Raw genomic sequence first — 19,370 nt, 5'->3', positions numbered from 1 at the left:
GGAAGCGTTGCAGCGACGCATTCCTTTACGCCGGTGGAAATGAAATATTTTTGAAATTCGTCGCGTGAAATATATGTATAATCGTAGCTGTGACGGAATTTTCGGAATTTAACCAATTTTTGAGCGGTCCGTTATCGAGTGCCACATCGAAAAGGCTGGTGTTCGAGAGTTACGGATAGGTGGTGCGCGCGTGGCTGGCCCTGTAGAACGCTGTTAGCGAGAACCGCAAGAAGGGTTAGTATTTGACCTGGCAACTTTTATTATGTCGATACAGAATGAGTGATAGCTCCGCTGTAAAATCAGTGTTCGTCGCTAAATCAACGAATCGCTGATTCATCGTAGGCAACGAATAGGCATTTTCCGAATAAAACTGCCGCTCCTGGTTGCCAGCGACGGTTCAACGCAGGGCCGAAGCCCGTGGCGAAAAATTTGGCGGAGCGTGCTGAATTAAAGCTCGATACGAGAACGAAAATGAATTTGCTTGAACTCGCAACTTTTACCTTTTGCCTCTTTTTTGGTCTTTCGAGGACTCCGTGGTTGACGCCTTGAATCGTTTCGCCATTGATTAACCCGACTTCTAAACGTACGTCTCGTGCTAACGCCGCAGTTTATTAATTCAGTTTATATAAGTGTGAGTTAATTAAGCCTCGGTTCGGCCATTCGTAGGAAAATTTGTAGCCAGGAGCGTGGTTTGTCGGTGATTAAGCGGTAGTTAAGCAGAGAATAGATGCCAAAGAGGGACGTATCACGATATTAGCATATGGCATTGTAACGCGGTTGGAGGTTAGGTAGGCGTTCATCGAATTGTGGACGCGCGAAGTCCAGCGTAATGTGTTACTTGGCAAAGTGGATAGAGCGGTTTGCACGGGCTGTTGCTCTCCTTCCCTGTAATTTTCTTTCACGCTCGCCACGGTTTATTTTCTCCATGTTTTACGTTTTCAAAGCTCCCGTGTCATGTGAAATTTTCCGCACGTAAAATATATTACTCCGGACATATTACCTACGACTGTTTGCTTATAGTTAGATGAATGTTTATCTTGACTTGCACTTCTGTGACTGCTATAAATCAAAATGAAATATCGCTTCTGCAATGAGTGTGTTTACCATGTAAAGATGCTTCTTCGTCGTAGCTGCTTGTTAGACGGCAACCTGAGAGTAGTTTCGAACCTTTGGAATATTCGATTTGGAAGATTCATCGTGGCGAGGTTTCGACAGCGCGTGCGCCAGTTCAAAGGGGGATCGAAGAATAAGGAAAATCAGTGTAGGTATTTTCGATTAGGCGAGAATTCACGATGCAAAAGTGCAGTCGTGTATATCGCATTCGCATGTTTGTCATTCCGAGTGTGTCGAACACGTCGATCAACTTGCATCAGTCTGTGTCGCGTGTTATCCTATTTTGCGCGTACGTAGCAACATCGATCACGAACATGAAGTATCCGACAAAGGCAGGACTTTTCTTTGCTTCGAACGCTTGAATTCGTGTATTGCCAATGACAAAGGAAAGATCGCGACAAATCTCGAAGCGGTCGAACTAGGGTTAAACTTGTAACGCGTATACTTTCCTTGTCGCTAAGCTATCGAGGAAAAGAAAGAAAAGGAAAGGAAAGGAAAAATATTTCATAGTAGTCTTTTCTCGAATTTGAGAACGACATATCTTCGAGAAGGAATACCGACCAACGGAAAAATCCTCCTCGTCTGTCCAGTTTCAAACAAAACATCGAAACTTGTTACAGTGTATCGAGGAAGCGTGTATCGTTTTTTACCTACAGTTCGCCTACTACAGAACACTAGAATTACGTTTGAAGATCGAGAGAGTCGCCTGTAGTCCAGCGCAAGCGTTTAATTCGAAGTTCAATTATGGCAGGAAACTCTATAACAGAGTAAAGTTATACTCATCACCGCAAAACAGGGGTGCATCGTAACTCGAGCACTTCGATACGAAAGTGGGTTTTCGAAAAAGCAAAGGTAACTTATGAGGGTTTCGCTAAAGGAGCTTTAGAAACGCGAAGGAAGCGGAAAGCCACTTCAAAAGCAGCACAAGTAGCGAAAACACTTAAGCGAAAAGAACTTGAGCGTTCCTGGCCAACAAAATAGAATGCGTACGAAATAGTGGAAACTGTGCAAAGGAGTATAATGCGAATGCATAACAAACAGGGCTTGCGCTTCGCCTGTCTTCCATCGAGTAGTTTATTACAAATTCTCATGAACGCGAATCTCTGAAAATCCCTGAAAAATTGTTCCAACCCATTTTATCATCCCGATCTCCTATTCTTTTCGTCTTTTTATTTTAATCGATATACGAAACATTATTCTACGCCACGAACTTTCGTTTCGTAATATATGTACATGTATAATCTTGTTTCAAATGTAATCAAATTCAATTAGCGTTCTCTCATTGTGGACCACGAACATGTTCGTGTACGAGTTGCCTGGCTATCTGTTAGACTCTCGAGAAAAGTCCGGGACACATAGCTAACTTTACACACGAGTTAACTGGATACTCACTCTCTCTCTCTCCCCCCCCTCTCTCTCTCTTTCTCATTCTCTCGCTTGTAGAGTTTCATTTTTACGATAAATTCGTTGGTAGAGTACTCGAAAGAATCGCGGTATTAGCAAAGAAAAACAAGAATCATATTGCCGTTGGTCGATGGAAACAAGAATTTATTAAGCCATTTGAAATCGTAATACACAAAACGAAGAACTGTTTGAACTATTTGCCAGTGCTTCGAGTTTCGTCCGATCCTTCCGGTTTGTATGAACATTCAGATTCATAAAACATAGCAATTGAATTTGAGTGCCTATTGTTGTAGCTAGACCGAAACTGGAAAATACAAACTGCTCGCTGACCAGTGACCGCATATATGCTGAAATCCCTATCAACCCCAGCTGCGTTTGACGTCTCTCTGGAATTTCTTCGTTCCTCAATGATCGGTTTAATGAATTGTCCGCACAAAATCCATATCACGTAGCTGCCGCTAGATTATTTCGTTGCTTACCGTATACCTCTGGGTAATCCCATTGTACACACGTACGTTTATTTGCATTTGAGAAATTTCTTTGTTCGTCGCATAAACTCTGCTATTTAATGAAACAACGGAATGGATAATCTTTTTTGCAAGCAAAATCATTTTATATTCATACTTTCATTAGCATAGTTGAAAATATGGAATCTCAGCAGATGTCTGACTCTCTTACCAACAATAAATACTATTATAACAGAAATTATATAACAGATACGGTCTTGGATATTTCGAACATTATGTGCGTCATATGCACCTTTGCACCCTTCAACTTCCCATAAATGCATGATGAAAATTCGCAGTCATGTAATTTATTTTAGTCACATCGTAAAAAAGGGAAAAAGGGAAAAAATAAAATTAAGTCGAAACATTATCCACGGAACTAGTCACACATTACTCTTAATAAATACTGATACGTAACTAAGAGAAAGGGCGATCTATCGATCATTTATCACGATTTTTACCACGATTTATGCATAGGATAAAATTATCCGAAAAACATACGGCATCGCGACCTCAAATAAACGCGAGTATCTTTTCATTGGCGAAATACACGGTACGATATTTTCGATGTGCTTTGGAAAAAAACTTTCGGCTGAAATATTAGGCCGGTAGGTACGTGCCAGTTTTCGACAACGCGCGGCTCTCCTGGTTGAACGAGTGATGAAAGAGGCGAAGCTTCTTTGCACGATTTCTATTGAACCAACTCGGCCCACACACGAGGTGTTTATAGGGACAAGTATTACGAGTTGACTCGAAAACAGGATTTTCTTCTATGCTCGTTTCGATCTCTGTCATTTTTCTAGTTGCAGAGGAGTAGGATTTCGTGTAGAGCTTAACTTTCATTGTTCCCTTGTTCGACCTCCTATTTGACAATATTATATCGAGACTTAAATCCACCGACGTCTATATATAAATCTGCTTTTAACCCAGAACTCGATTATACGTTTCCTCGTCTCAGCCTCTAGTCGTTCGTCATAGTTCCAGCAAACCCTAGATAATCGAATCTCCGCTTCCGTCTTTGAGATTGCAAAGCCCTTCGGACAGTACGGTACTTTCTTGAAATCTCGCTCAATTCTGTCATTCCTTCTTACTTCGTCGATAATTAAATTTAGCACACGTATGGATCGATTGGTAGAAATTAACCGTGCCATTGTGGTAATATATGCAAGGACTACAGAGGGGGAATAATTATGGAATGATTAAGGAGGAAAAATATACGAAGGTACAATTTTATTCATGCTTACGCAAACATAAATCTAACGAGATGAGAATTTTTTTTATCACACGTATCTATCTCATTGAATCATTTAATGCGTCATATTAACATCAAATTGTTTCGTGTAATATGCTGTAACAATATGATATAATAATTATTTATTCATCTTTCGAAATGGAACTCGCAAATTTTGATATCGCGTGACAAAATATTAATAAGAAGTAAAATATGAAGCATCGCGTCGAACAACAGCTTACTTTAAATTCGACGAGGGGATGATCTAAAATTTAAAAATTCTTCTTTGTACGATATTTTTTGAAACATGGATAATACGACTCTCGATTAGTAAGAAATACTCTCATACGGATACATTTCACGATACGACTACCGATATTAAAATTTAACTAATGGATAAATTTATAGCGACTGCGCATTGGCATTTTCGAATTATACGCTGTAATGTTGTACGTTCCGCGATTTGAAAAAATGGTGCCAACAATTGGCAAAAAATACGCGTTTAGCTTAGTAGACATAGAGTACGAATAACTGTCAGTTTACTGTACGAATAACTCTGAAGTTTATTTTTCGTTCTACATCGCTCTCGAATGCAATGTATGACCTGTCATGTGCCCGGCCATATTGCAAAAAAAAAGTTGAGAAGAGATACAAGTAAAAGTAGCGCTGCGACTATAGCTCGAGCGAAGAGACCTTCCGTTCTTGTAATTATCTTATAGAAGTTTTAAGACTTCTGCTAACTTTGGAACGACATAACATTTTTAAAAGGATACCACTCGCATAAACTTCGTCGCTTTAAATTCAATAAAATTTCTCGTGGTTCAGTTGATAGTTGCATTAGGACGATTGAATGCATTTTATTACGTTTGTTATACACACATATGTATGTATGTGCATCATGTTTGCTCGATGTTCTTGGCATCGCCGCGAATCAACTTACTTTTACTCTATAAAATTTCCTGTTGACAAACGACCGATCTTTTGTTTGCTGCGAACGGTATTTACTCAATGCTCGTAGAGGACAGTTTTGTTTGCCAGCGAAAAGGATTAGTGGAGTAAATGAAAGAGCGATCTAACTAACGGTTTTCGAACCATCTGCACATTTCTGAGCTATGAAAGCTTGGATACTATACATATACATGAAACACGAGCTATGATAGATTACGTACGAAGATTTGTGAAACGTTAGCAGATGTCGCGATAAACCATTCGTTTGAGGAAATTTCGTGTAGCATTCGCGTTCTCATCTAGATCGACTAATTTTAATTGCTCGCGATACGCTTTACGGAACATCATTTATATTGAAGATTACGCTGTTTTCTTTATGAAACCGCACGATGGTGTTATCATTATTCCTGTCCGGCTTGTCTCGAAATTACTTTCCATTACAATTTTCTTTATATATTTTTCAGCCAAATGCCCGTGAACACTCGAGATCGCCGAAGAAACAGCCAAGGCCCGATAAATACGGAAATGGAGCCTGCACGAGGCACGTCTGCTCGATAGGTTCGTACATCGAGTAATCTTATTCTCAATTTTTAACTCGAAATGAACTTTCAATACGTACAAGCATCAATTACGTGAAGCGTATGTTCGGGCAAAATATAAATTGTGAATTATCGGCGCTTCCTCTTCCACAGTCTGTTCGCCAATTGCGAGAAGTGCAACATCAAATATTTGCATCTCAAAACTTGACACGAGGTATTTAACTTCCTTTGTAAAAATGATTGAAACAAATGAATAATTTAACGACCGTGAAATTTTAGTTAATTTGTTTCGCAGAAAAAGGGAAGGAGAGAGAGAGAGAGAGAGAGAGAGATAGGAAAGAAAATGTAAAATTTGACAAAACAAATTAAAAATTGGACAGCCGCAGCTCTCGCGTACTAATATTTTCGAGGTCCGCACGAACACATTACATTACTCTATGTCATCCTTGAATTAAATTAGAATGAAATGAAAGCCGGATTTAATTAAGTCCATGGAGTTTCACTCGACGAGTTAATTAATTCACGTCCAATGAAATTCAGATCGACCCTCCAGTACTGTTTACGCGATATCGCTATCAAAAAATTTCAACAGTGATGGGATGCCCATTGAAATAATCACTGATATGATCGTTTGTATATCGGAAAAGCTGTTGGATTTTATCTTGTAGAACTACGTTTACGTGCGTTTGATTTTTACTCGCAATTTCAGCTTCTCTAAACATTTACGAATCTATAACATGTATCTATATATCCTATTTATAACTATTCGTAATTAAGGTAATACGAGGAAAACAAGTAGTCAAACAAATATATAATTATGTTTTTGCTTTTATCAAAGGCATATTTTTAGTGTACATGTAAATTAAGAAATCCAAAACCCGTCATTTTGTTGGCGTTTGGTAGTTCTAACGTTGAGAAGACTAATTATTATAATGGGGAGTACTGACATTTTTGGACATTAGCATCAACTATTTAATGGGGCGCGCTTGATTGGATTTCTTCTACCCTATTAAATTGGGATCATTTGGTGGTTACCCGATGTCTTTTATTATTTGTATCGTGTTATATGTTATTACTTTCATGATATACGGGACGCGATCAGCTCGTTTTTCCCACGTGGCTTACTCAAATAAGCCAACCTCCCGTGCTGCAAGATTCAATGCTTTTGCGGATTTCCAATACGTTCGATGCTCGTCCGACAAGCTCGTCCTTTCGGATTTTTCAATCTGCCGTTTCAAATTTTGAAACAACATAGAGACAGTTGTAATTTCCTTTGTTAAATTATCAAACTACGATCGAGTAATTTCGCAAAGAGGGATAGGTTATCGATTATAATAGATTGCGCAGAGGTAAATTGGAGGTAAACTATAAAGTTTGCTTCCACTTAGATGCAATTAACAAATGGTCGAACAGAGAAGCAGAAGTGATTACAGATACAATAGCAATGGTTGACCCCATAGTAATTTAGTGTAATTTAAAGTTATCATTTTGCACCACTCTAATGAAAGAGAGGAAAGAGGAAGGAAGGGACGAAGTTATCTCGACTGGGTCTGGTCTTAGTAGACTCGTTGCTAAAGCTTTCATAGTTGGCCAGTGCTTTGAACCAAATCATCGGTATAGCGGAGGTTAGGCCATAGAACTTATTTCTATGAAAGAGATGATTGAGACGAAGACTTTTCAAACTCATGTTTGATGTACCATTTCTTTGGCAAGTTCAGGAAGGTCAGCAGAATTGATGAAACTTAGCAATTTTACATTTTATATCTCAACCTAACCTCGCGTTAGACAGCGTTTTATATCAAAATATTCTTGTCATTATGTGAAAGTAAAAGGAAAGATTATATCGCTAATAACATAAAAAGGATCGTGTATGCCAGTCTCAGTTATTAGAATAAAAGCATACAAATGTATCGTAATTAGGTGTGACTAAAAACTAGTTTCCTCCATCATAGTTGCTTTCTGTTTTTCCACTTGAATCGGTAAACACTTTGTTTTCTGCTAAACGTGACCTTCTCGGTAAATATCGTCGCAGACGATATGCATTATGTATATTCGTCTAGAACGTATTCGTGCACTTGATTATCGATCATCCACTTTTCGCGTGTGTCTGCACAATACGTTACCACGCTCTGTCAACATTTACGTAGCAGGACGTTCGAATTTAGCACGCGAACAACGGCTACCGACTAACTGCCACTGCTTTCAGCTACTTTAATTTTGCCTGTTAATCGACTCGTCAGGCAAACCTCCATTTCTCGAAGTGAAAAATCACAATTCTGGATATATTTGATCCGTAAATCGGCGGTAAAATCCAAATTTATTGTCAACCAACGGTAAACAATCGCTTTCGAAGCAAACTAATTCCGTTCGGAATGTCGGCGTGTATTCATGATTTCGAAGATTCGATCGTTTCGAATCTCCCGTTACGTATCGGACTGTACTCGATTGGAAATTACATTTAAATAATTTGTTTCGTGTTGCTTCGCGTTGTTGCTTCAAAGCGTAATGATACTCATGACCGTAAAAGGAAAAAGTACATCCGTAAACAGCTTTTCAACGTTGTTTAAACAGAACTAGTTCGATTATGTTAATCAAATTCGGAGGTATACAGAATTCGAGAAAGTGCTTTTCCCATTTTCCTTCTTTCTCGTCGATTCGATCGCTCCTCAATCACGAAATTGATTTCAGTTTGAGTATTAAAAAATGAATCATTTATTTGCACTCGACCGTCTATAAATAAAGATATCAAATAGCCATTGTTTGATATTGGACTATAGTATAGTCCACCACAGCACGTTGAGCTCGTGAAAGACTTCTTTAACCTCTTAATGACTAAAATATTAATGAACGGGCAATCTCCCTTGTTCCCTGAAGATATAACCTGAAAAGAAAGCTAGCGAGCTTACTGAACAGTTATACTTACACCGTACTATAATTCGAGAAACACAAATATTAAATAACAAAAAACTTTCCTAAATGGCACGGAGCTAGGCATAAAAAATTCTTGCCTACCGTCGTGCGAAACATACGATGATCGATCCAATGATCGATGCGTTTTACTGGAAATGGAGGCACGATTAAATTTCTGCGTTATAAACGCACAACTATCGAGTTTGCACTGCCTATAGTGATCAAGAAAGTTTTTCAACGATGATGGAAACTAAAAGTTGGTTGTTGGTATCAAAAGATTGTATCTACGAATTATTCTAGTGAGATGAGAGTGGTCGAGTTGGCTTGGCAATACTCGATAAAACTTTGAATGTAATGTGCCATCATAATGTTCTCGAGTTATTCGAATCGTAAAAATGCGAGATAAGCCAAGGAACGTTAATTTCTGTCACACTTAACGGCACGTTGTAATACGCTCTGAATGTGGTTTTCTAATTCTCTAAATCATTTCTATGATTTTCTTTTCAACGTTATAATCGTTCATAATCGATGAACATAAATGACAAACACTGGAAAAGACGTTGCTAAATCACACATGTGGTGTGAAACAAAAGTGCGAGATATAAAACGAAGAAAAAAAAAATGTGGAAGCTCTCTATTAAAAAGTGCTTTCTATACTCCATTACGACTGCTCTACTACGCGCCACATATCTTGCCCGAAAAAACGAAAAGGGGAAAGAGAAAAAAAATGGGAAGCCGTGCGAACGGAAAACACGAACTTTCCATTAAAGAATGCTTTTTAAATACGTGGTTCGTGTGGCGCTAATGCGACTAAATCTGTACATCTGTTCGCATCTCAGCCGTTAAAATCGACGAATCACTGACTACACGTAACTTTGCGGTTCTCGCGAAACCATCGTTTAAGATAAAGAAACAAGAACGAGAAGAAAATGAGGAAAGATTGTTGGGGAACGTAGGGGAAAGGTTAGCTGTGGAAAGGTTGGTGAGGAAAAGCTAAGTAAGCATGCTAATTAAGCTGACTGGTGGAGCAGGAATTTCCTGAAAAGCGAAAACCGGTTTTCTAGCAGCTTGAATCGCGTTAACGGTAAACGTTTAAATGTTTTCGATGTTTCGCTTGAATGTCGCAATTCAGCTTCTCCGCAGGGCAGAGACAATGCGAGCGAGTGGTCGCATTTTTAACGGAGAACAACTGCTTTCCCCCGGTTCTTGCATCGTCGTTGCCGCACTCGAAAAGTAGAACGCCCTAACCCCCGAGAGCAGGCTGATCTAGTTTCTCACGGCTCATCCGTACCGTCGATCAACCCAAACCGACGCGACGCGATGCGACGTACGTTTTCACCTAAGAGATTACCAAAGACCGTGCAAAACACGAACAGTTCGCTTACCGTAAACCATCGTCGGCTACCGGCAGAAAAATTTGAATAATTATACCTGGCAGCTACTATTACTTCCTCGGCTGAATCAGATTGGCGATATCTCAATTTCCAGTGGTTCGTCGAAATACGTCGAAAACCAAGATTTATATATTTTCAATCTATGACTATGGGACTATTTTAATAGAATTTTGGAGATTGTTCAATAAGAATGATAACAAGCACGATCATATTCGAATAAATTCGGTAAAAATAATTTACAACGCTACGATTAGCAGCTTGAATCTTTCTCTGTATTTTACTCATTTCATTCCGCTACATTTAAGAAACGAATGAACCGAAGAGAGATATAGCGGTCGGAGGATTTCTAGAATGGTATCTCCCTCGATAATAGAGACACGTAGCGGATTCGAACGTGCGTCTACTAAACAATAAGCGAGAGATATTACTTGGAATCATCGATAATCGAACGATTCGATCAGCGTAGCTGCCTCTGTTATTGTCAGGCGATCGATATTAACCGTTGGAATTAATTACCGGTAATTTTTCATTAGCGTGCGTCGAGATAGGTGGACGATTTGGTCGCGTTGGCGTCGAAGGCGATGGGAACTGCATTTTCGGCACGCGAGCCTTTCGACTGCAGTCTAGCACTTTCGATGTTTCTTCGTGTTCCGCGGCAGTTTGAGCAGTAAGGTGAAAGCGAACGACCTTCTTGGCTCGAAAGTAAAGTCCATCGATCAAGCGATGAACCGAAGGAAACACGCTACCGTACTCACTATCAACCGAGGCCCACGTCACCGACGCGATAGTACCTACCGAGGACGACGACGACGACTACGACTACGGCGTCAGAACCACCGATTATTCCAGTCCAGACTCACGGTCATCGCTGGCTAGCGTGTTACTAGCTAGTAGCGCGGTACAAGCGTTGAGAATTATGTCACTATGCCAAGGCTCAACCTTGCCGCGACATGGTCACCGATGAATACTGTATGAGACTTTATTACCGTCGACTGTTAGACTATCGGCAAGGTTTAGCTTGCTTCGTTTTCCCGAAACCACCTTCGATGTCGATCGAGTTGATTATCGTCTGTGTTATTTTCGCTCGAGGTTTGCCTGGTTCGTCGAAAGTAAGAGTACCGAGGTTCGACTTTGTTCTTTTTTCTTTTCTTTTCCTCTAGCGTGACTCCTTACTGCTGTTTATAACTCGAGATATTAACTACGATAATTTACGCTCATTGAGACTCATGCAGGCGATTCGAGTATTTCTCGTGTTTGCCTAATATCCTTTTTCTTCTTTATCTCGAGTATAAACGAGTAATGTCGTGTTATTTCATAGCAAAATTATTTGTTAAGTCGAGGTAACGAGATAGGAAATATCGTACCGTTCTAGTAATATTTACACGAGATCCCAACAGAAAGGAGTTACATTAAAATTCGTATTATGCGTAATCCAATTTTCCAGTCTATCGGCTATCCGCTCGTAAATTTTCGATAGATTGGATTACCCGTTCGGTCAACGGATTGCCTGCTATCCGTATAAATATTCGAGATTACAGGTAAATTAGCGGTTACTCGATTACGATACAGGCACTGATAGCAACGCCTATTTCGCTCTTTTCTTTACCTTGCATTCATATTATTTATTTTAGTCCTGATTTATATTTCCTCCGTTGAACACGACCTGTAAAACGTAATTGCCTTTTATTCGAAAAAGTTTATTAATCAAAGCGTCGCTAGAAGCTACGAGCTTTCAAGAGCAGATCTTACCGATATTACGAAACCATCGTGCTTTTGGATTTCATAAAATTTTTATTCCTTTATTTCCAAGCCTGTTATTGCCAGAAGAAAATGTCGAGTACTATTTTCGTTAATAGTATTATTTTCAAGAATAATATTAGTGTAATATTTCAATTTAGCCGGAAACTAACGGAGATCGTTACCGATCATATCGAGATAGCGTTGTATCCAGCGCTATTGCAAACGAAAGATACAGGGAACGTAAAAGAAACATATATCGACATTCAGTTTTACGTAAACTATGCTGCTGGCTAACGATATACTTCGTGATAAAATCGACGTAGAAAATCGGAAATCTCCGTCCAAAGGCAGATTTATAGAAGTCGTTCGTTTTGAAAGAACACAACCGTTCTCAAATTAAAATAATTTCTACAGCTTCTGTTCGATGCATATATTGATACGCTCGGAAGCCGCATCGATCCAAATCCAATAATGACGTTAAAATATTAATAGTTTAAATTTACTCCGGAACTTACTATTATTTATAACACCTTATAAAATATCTCTTTTATGGAAGTAAGATGTTTATTGATAATTAAGTTACACGAAGCAAAGTTAAAAAGCTCGGCTTCCGTGAAATTCGCAAGAATATTCGACATTCTCTTAAATCGTAGTAGACAAAGTGGAAACCAGTTGGAGATATAAATTAGGGAATTACTGGCTAGCTAATTGGGGAATAAATTAGGCGTTACAATTAGGTACGATAAAAACCAGGGAAATTTTCACGATGACCAACCTAGCGCAGTCAGTTAATGTACGATCGAGAAGCGCTTGCGTTAGATCGCCACTTAACGCGTCGATTGCTCAGCGAGTCTGCTAACATCCTCGAAAATTACAGCTGGTTAACCCGGTGAACTCGCTAGCGTTGAACGCTAACAAACGCTGTTTCTAAAATTGACAGACTGATACGGTCCGTCAAGCCGATTCTTGAAGCGTTAGATATAAACCGGTGGTCTTCCTGGAGCCAGTCGACCGACGCCGGATTATTGATCGGGAGTCGTGACCGGCTACTCGCCAATCGACCGTTGCCCCCTTCACAGCCTACCGATTTTCATCCTCGAATTCTGATCAGCGATCATCCCTCTTCGTGCCAAACGAGCAAACCTTCACGTCAATCAGTGGCATCGCGTAAAACCGCGCCGCCTATTGGCCTAACCGACAATTTCTACGCGAATTTTCCGCACGCCAACACATTATAAGATGCTTCTCGATAAACTCGACGAAACTACGTCCGACAGACAAATACACAACCCTTACCTTACCTCTAGGTACTTCCTGCTGATTCGTGGAATTTGCCTTTACGTATCAGACGATCAAAATGATAATTTCATAGAAACTTTGCATCAGTCAGGATGAATTTCTCAAACGAATTTCTCGACGATCCCGAAACTTTGTTCAGAAAGCGTTCAATCCTGATGAATTGATTAGGAAGCAAGAAGTAGCATGAAGATTTCGAACCAACTGGGAACGAATATCCGCCTAGAAAGGAGACTTTCAAAGAAAGAAATTCGCATGTTGTAATTCTGGGATGTAGAATTAAACGGCAAAGGGTTGTAGAACGTGAAATGTGATTCGGGATAAAAGAAATAGCAACAAATTTCGAACTAGGAATCAATTTGGAAGGAAGATGGATAATGAAGATGAACTTTAGGGGTTCTATATGTTTGAATAATGATTTTATTTAACCAGAATTATTACAGTGACCACAATGATCGATTCTTAATTTTTCATAGAATGTTTTTCAGATACTTCAGATACCACCATTTTTTTAACACTTTATTCATAAAAAGATAATAAAATCATATTGAATATTGTAGGATCTTTACTACAATTTGTTTATTTACAACAAATGGATTAAACAGATATTGGTTAAACAGGAAACGATGGTTGTTTAACGTGAACTAAATACAATAACGTACTGTAATTAAGACAACTAAATAGTTTATTTCTAACTCTCGTCATCACGGTTCCAAAGCTCTCTCTTTCTCTCTCTCACGTGGATCACACTCTCTCGACAGCGCAATTCGCACTCTCTGACTTCTCGATTCACACTCTCTGACTTCTCAACTAACACTGACTATTAATTCGTCTTCCTCCCTTAGCATCCCTTTGTCTTTTGTCTTAGACCCACGACGCACGTGTTCCGTAACCGCTCGTGGTCAGGGTCACGCAGGCCTTTTCCGCGAAACTATTCGATTGAAGGACCGACGATACATTGTTGGGCCTGTCGGCACTTAGGCTTTCTCTTAGGCTTTTATTCCACGATACTACAATATTTATATTAAAACCAAATACCTAAAAATATCTGTAAGATCCATTTCGGGTAAGGCTCACCATCCGGGTAACACGCTTCATCGAAGAGAGATCTGCAAAGTTAAAGAAGTTAATTATAAGAAATCCTCGGAGGAAAGAACTCACCGAGGAATTAAGGAATTTCGTAGCTAAACTATAATACTAAGCTATAGCTACATACAAAGTTGGATCGATTAAAGTATCGCCGACGAGGTGACGAAGAATAAATTATTTATTCTACAACTTGCTGTATTTCTTTAAATCGCGACTTCGCCTCGTTTCATGCAAATCCTCTGGTTAAGACAATCCGATTCACGGTATGCTCAGAAGATGGCGAAACCCGAAAGAGCGTTCATGCGTCATAAATGTGAAAGGAGAAACAAACAAAGAAATAAAGAAAAAAGACGAAAGCAATTCTTGAGCGGTGAAAAACGATGAAAAGATGGAGGTTGAACTCAACCCGAACGGTCAATTCTGCGAGAAAGACAAGAGACTCGAGTGTACCAGTGCGAGTGTTACGCTACCGAGGAATCAAGGGGAAGCTTTTAAAGAAAGTAATAGAGGGATATAAGGCTGTAAGACGAGCTACGATGGTACGAGATGAGAAAAAGCCACGAAGAAGCCAACCAAATAATTAAAGAAACTATTAAAAAAATATGGTTGCCGAGCATCGAAGAATGCAGAATGTTAACGGAGCGAGAAGGAAGAAGCGGTTAATTGGAAAATGAGAAATGAGAAACAGATTTGGTATTGGATAATGGTGAAATAGGATTTTCTTTCCCGTACTTTCGCTTCGTCTTTTCTCATCTCAACCCTATTCCTTTTTTTCTCTTTCTTTTTTGCTTTTCTTTGCTTCCTCTCTCCTTCGTTTGCATCTCTTTGCCTCTTTACTCTCTTCTTTTTCCAACCCTGATCGTATAATGATTGACTGTCAGATTCGCAATGTGTTTGTCGAGAAAGATTCTACTTAAAAAGATTTCCCATGTGCACTATCGCTCGTAAGTATCTGGACAGTTCTAAGTTACTGCAAATACGAGTTATCGCATCGAGTGTCCAAATGCTTATAGATGGCAATGTACGTATGTGATAAATCACGACCTCAAGAGGGTTGAAAAAGTTGAGCTCAGTCGACATCATAATTACGTGCAAGCAATTAATGTAACATATATATGTAGAATAATAGCAAGGCCGCGTTTAACGTCGTGATCCCGGAGCAAGTGTCTCTTGAAACAGATGATGTCGTCCGATGTAAAAGAACGTTATCGACAGCTGCTGCTATTGTAATTGGGTGCTTAAGGTTTAGAGGTTCCGGACACTTAACTTTACGATCATCCGAAGTTCATCGACTCGAGTGTTCCGGTCAAGTAGGAGCTCCGAGCAACCTGATATCAAACTTCCATCCATTCTCATTCTTCTTTCTGTTTAGCTCGTGAATTCTTCTTACGTAGTCCAAAGAATATATAGGTTTCCTCCACTAACCTTAATAACCTCGCGAGACAATTAATCGATCGCCTGAAATTTTATTTCTTTTCTTTTAGACGTAGAAATTAGGTGATTCAGAAAGTTGGTAGCGTTTTGATACTAAAAAGACTCGTACAAACTATCTTAATTTGTTGTTAAGAAAGATAAGTTTTTAAAAAGAAAGTGTTCCTTTTGCTAGAAACTTTCCAAATAATCCAATACCAATACATCGTATACGTGTATACTCCCGGTGTAATTATTTCCCACGGAAATTGGAAAATTCCTCGGGAAGAAAAAGTAAAATTGAACGAGTTTGCGTTAAACAACGATAGACAGTGAACAGGGCATATCCTGCTATCTCATCGTGGTAAGTAGTATTACTCTATAACTGGCCAGGCGCTGGAGTTCACCGCACCAAATATCACTTAGCTTTAATGAAAGAAGTTCATTAGAGAATACATTTTTTAATATCGTCGATGCGCAATGTGTCCGGAAACCTATAGAAATTACGGTGCAACGTGACGTGGCAAATGTTGATATTATTCTTTACGTTGTCGACTTTGCTATCTCAGTACTTTCTTTTTATCTCTGGTCCACCTAACAGAAATTCGCGGCGTTAGTAGCGCGTGGTTCATTTAACCGTCCTCTGCTTTACAACAGCAAGATAAAACACGTCCCGCATAGAGTGCAGCAATTAAGTAAATCCGCTATGTAATTTTGACTCACAATATTAAGGTAACAACTTCTATGAGACCTTTGTAAAGGAGGGAAATATTTTTGTTCGCGTGACTGGCGTGAAGTCAAACGTGAAATCGATAGCACTCCAAAATTATCGAATGGTAGCATGATTTTCCTTTTGTAATTTTTGCTTTTAAAATAAATCTCTTACTAATGGTGGTTCTGCTAGTGATATTTGCTATTTTATCTTGCAATTTGTTTTGAAGGTCTCAGTATTGCAAACGGTACCTGTCACGCATGTTACGAATTCCAAATTATTTCAAATTATTCGAATAGAAAAAAGAAATTAAGAAAATCTGATTCGAATACTTTTGAAAATCACAAGATCATTTTCCTTTTTTTCTAAATATACTTGTCTGATCTTTCAATTGCAAACAGAAATGTAGTATAAAACAACAAACGAGAGGCAGAATGGTCTTTATTTAGCTTGTATAAACAGCTATCTACGACAAATTTATATCTGAATGACAGCCGTAAGTTGTTTAGTTTGCAGTCTCAATGTTAACTCTGCTACTGTTCCGTTTGGCACGATTGCCGCCTTAGAACCAATTGCTTCATATCAGAATTAGTATGGCAACTTCCAACAAGTAGAAGCATTCTCTCAGGAGACGAAGTACGAGTAGATCTAGAAATACAGGGAACACGTTAAACGTACAACCAGATAGACATGTTTTGTTCGCACAATATCTATCTTTAATTAGTGATTAACGATCCCTGTACACTTATTAACGAACAATCATCGAACCGCTACTGGTATCGTGAGCAAATAAGGAACTTTAGGTTATCTATCTTCGTTATCCGACTAAATGCAACGTTGCAGTTCGTATATTAGAATTTATGAATCGCTCTAATTTGAGAAATATAAATTTTTGTTACAGATTCGACGCGGATGCGATGGCTGGCCCAATTATGGAAACAAGTAACGTGCGACGACGGTGTAAAACTAAACAATCGAAAACATGAAATTCGTAGATCGCAAAAGTAATTAAAAAATGAAATAGCGCCACGTTCGTTACACGCTCTCTGAAAAATTTCGAGTCGAGGCAGCTTTATGCTGTTGTGCAATTTCGATACGTGTCTCTTGCGTACAAGAAAATATCCTAACCGAGCGAAATTTTTGCTATTTGCAACGCGTACTGTTTGTCCGCGCTCTCTTCCTTCGGAAGATTGTCCGTTTTACGAGATTAAGTCTGTAGGCGATTCGTGTAGACACCTTTTTTTTTGCCTCGGTAACGCGAAAAGATTTCGTAGGCAAAAAGATGGAAGGTAATCTGGAAGCGTGTAAGCAACGGCGACGGCAGCAGCAACAGCGGCACCAGCAGCGATGGCGGCACCATCAACGGCAACTCCAGCAACAACAGCTAACCAAGAAACGGAAACATGTGGAACATTTGAACGTTAAAAGAACATCCCTCGGTGAATGGTAACCGCGGCGGCGGCGGTCCAGTCCAGTCGACAGTATCGGTAAAAACAGTAGCGAGTGAAACGCGTCGAACGAGTACAAGTATCATCGATCGCATATCAGGTGATCGCGAGAATGAAATCGCACGTTTACGCGTTGCCCGCGCGAGCACGATCGACACCGAAGTCAACCATAATAGACGCAACGTTAACAAAGATCGAGAGCAACGACGCGTTCCAGAGGGAATAACAGGGAGAGAGAGAGAGAGGGGGGGAGAGAAAGAGTGAGAGAAAGAGAGAAAAGTAAAATGAAAGAGTGGCCGTTTGATACAGTCAATTAAGTTGCCTCGTCGCCATTAAATTTAAGCAGCGGTAAAAGCGATCGCTTCCAATGCACACGCGCACAATGAGATAGTACGAACCGGTGGCAAGATTACTGCTTGAGTAATCGGAAGCCGGCTAATAAAGCCAATTAAAAGTGTCAATCGGTAATCGATAGATCGTGTCTCGCTTTTCTAACAGACACTCGGAAAGTATTCGAGCGAAGTAGAAGAGAAGGATGGCTACGGTTTCAAGACGAACCAGTTCTAGCCGATGCTGGCCTGGTCTCTTAACGGCCGCTTACCTTTGCGCCTTCGTCCTGTGGATCGACGGAATGCTCGGCTGCGCCGGGCAGAGGCCGAAGAATATAGGCACGAAAAAACGAGACGTTTACATCGCCGGATTCTTTCCGTACGGTAGTCACGTGCCCGAGAGTCACATCGGTCGTGGTGTCATGCCTTCGGTCAAGCTCGCTGTTGATCATATCAACGAGAATCGCCGTGTCCTTAAAAACTACCGACTGCACATGTGGTGGAACGACACAGAGGTAAGCGCCCGTCATTTCATTTATTCTACGTTTACGTGTGTAATTTTGCATCCATGCTGCTGCTCGTGAGCAGTTTGCGAACAATCTGCAAACTATGTTCACCAGCAGCGTGAACTTTTACGTGCAGCGAGTGAAGTCGTTAGCGAACACTGTTCGTCCGGAAGACGCATCAAAGGTACATTAAAGGGCTTCTTCGCGACAGTCCTGCATACTGCACGAACAGTTTTGGCCAGGGTGAATCCAACATAAACGTGAAATTTCCTATAAACGCCGTGACAATACGCGGCTACGACAGTTGAAAATTGCTTTTCGAATTGCATGTTTCTCTAATCTAATTTTTATCTCACACTAGTAGGAAATCTCTACGTCTAATTTTGATGTGTTGGAAACATGTTCATTTGTTGACAGGATATATTAATCTCGCGGCAGCTTGATACATGAATTTTTATACGAAGAAAAATCGTCAAGTCACACTCGATTCTCGTCGAGCTATTTCGAATTAATAATTTCAAGCTGCTCGTTCGATTCAGCGCTGCTGGAATTAACCTCGGGACACAATCTTACTCGTTTAATTTATTTATCCTATGCATATTCATTAGATTCGTACGGTGCGCCGAACTTTACCGAAAAATCTATTACGCATATATATATTCCGTAAAATCAATTTATTCGTTATCGTGCACGGCGCAACTGGTTTACGTGTTGCATGCAAAAATATCAACTCGAATAACCGGGACTAATTTATCCTTGCACTTGTATTCTCAACGTTCTCATAAACTATGATAT

General features: G+C 39.8%; 1 protein-coding gene across 2 annotated transcripts in view; it reads left to right on the top strand.

Annotated features, from left to right (window-relative positions):
* The window catches only part of LOC117240077 (gamma-aminobutyric acid type B receptor subunit 2), an 85,138-nt gene that overhangs the window by 5,367 nt on the left and 60,401 nt on the right, over window positions 1-19,370 (top strand). The window contains exons 2-3 of one of the 2 annotated variants that reach the window (XM_033505933.1): window positions 5,667-5,760; window positions 17,194-18,584. In XM_033505933.1, coding sequence (XP_033361824.1) covers window positions 18,276-18,584 — 309 coding nt within the window. In that variant the 5' untranslated portion in view covers window positions 5,667-5,760; window positions 17,194-18,275. Of the gene's footprint in view, window positions 1-5,666; window positions 5,761-17,193; window positions 18,585-19,370 lie in introns of those variants that run through there. The other variant, XM_033505934.1, reaches the window with a different exon arrangement.

This window comes from Bombus vosnesenskii, unplaced genomic scaffold (assembly GCF_011952255.1).
Source record: "Bombus vosnesenskii isolate JDL3184/JDL3185 unplaced genomic scaffold, Bvos_JDL3184-5_v1.1 scf7180000014540, whole genome shotgun sequence".
NCBI classification, from domain to species: domain Eukaryota; kingdom Metazoa; phylum Arthropoda; class Insecta; order Hymenoptera; family Apidae; genus Bombus; species Bombus vosnesenskii.
This window is presented reverse-complemented; position numbering and strand designations above follow the sequence as displayed.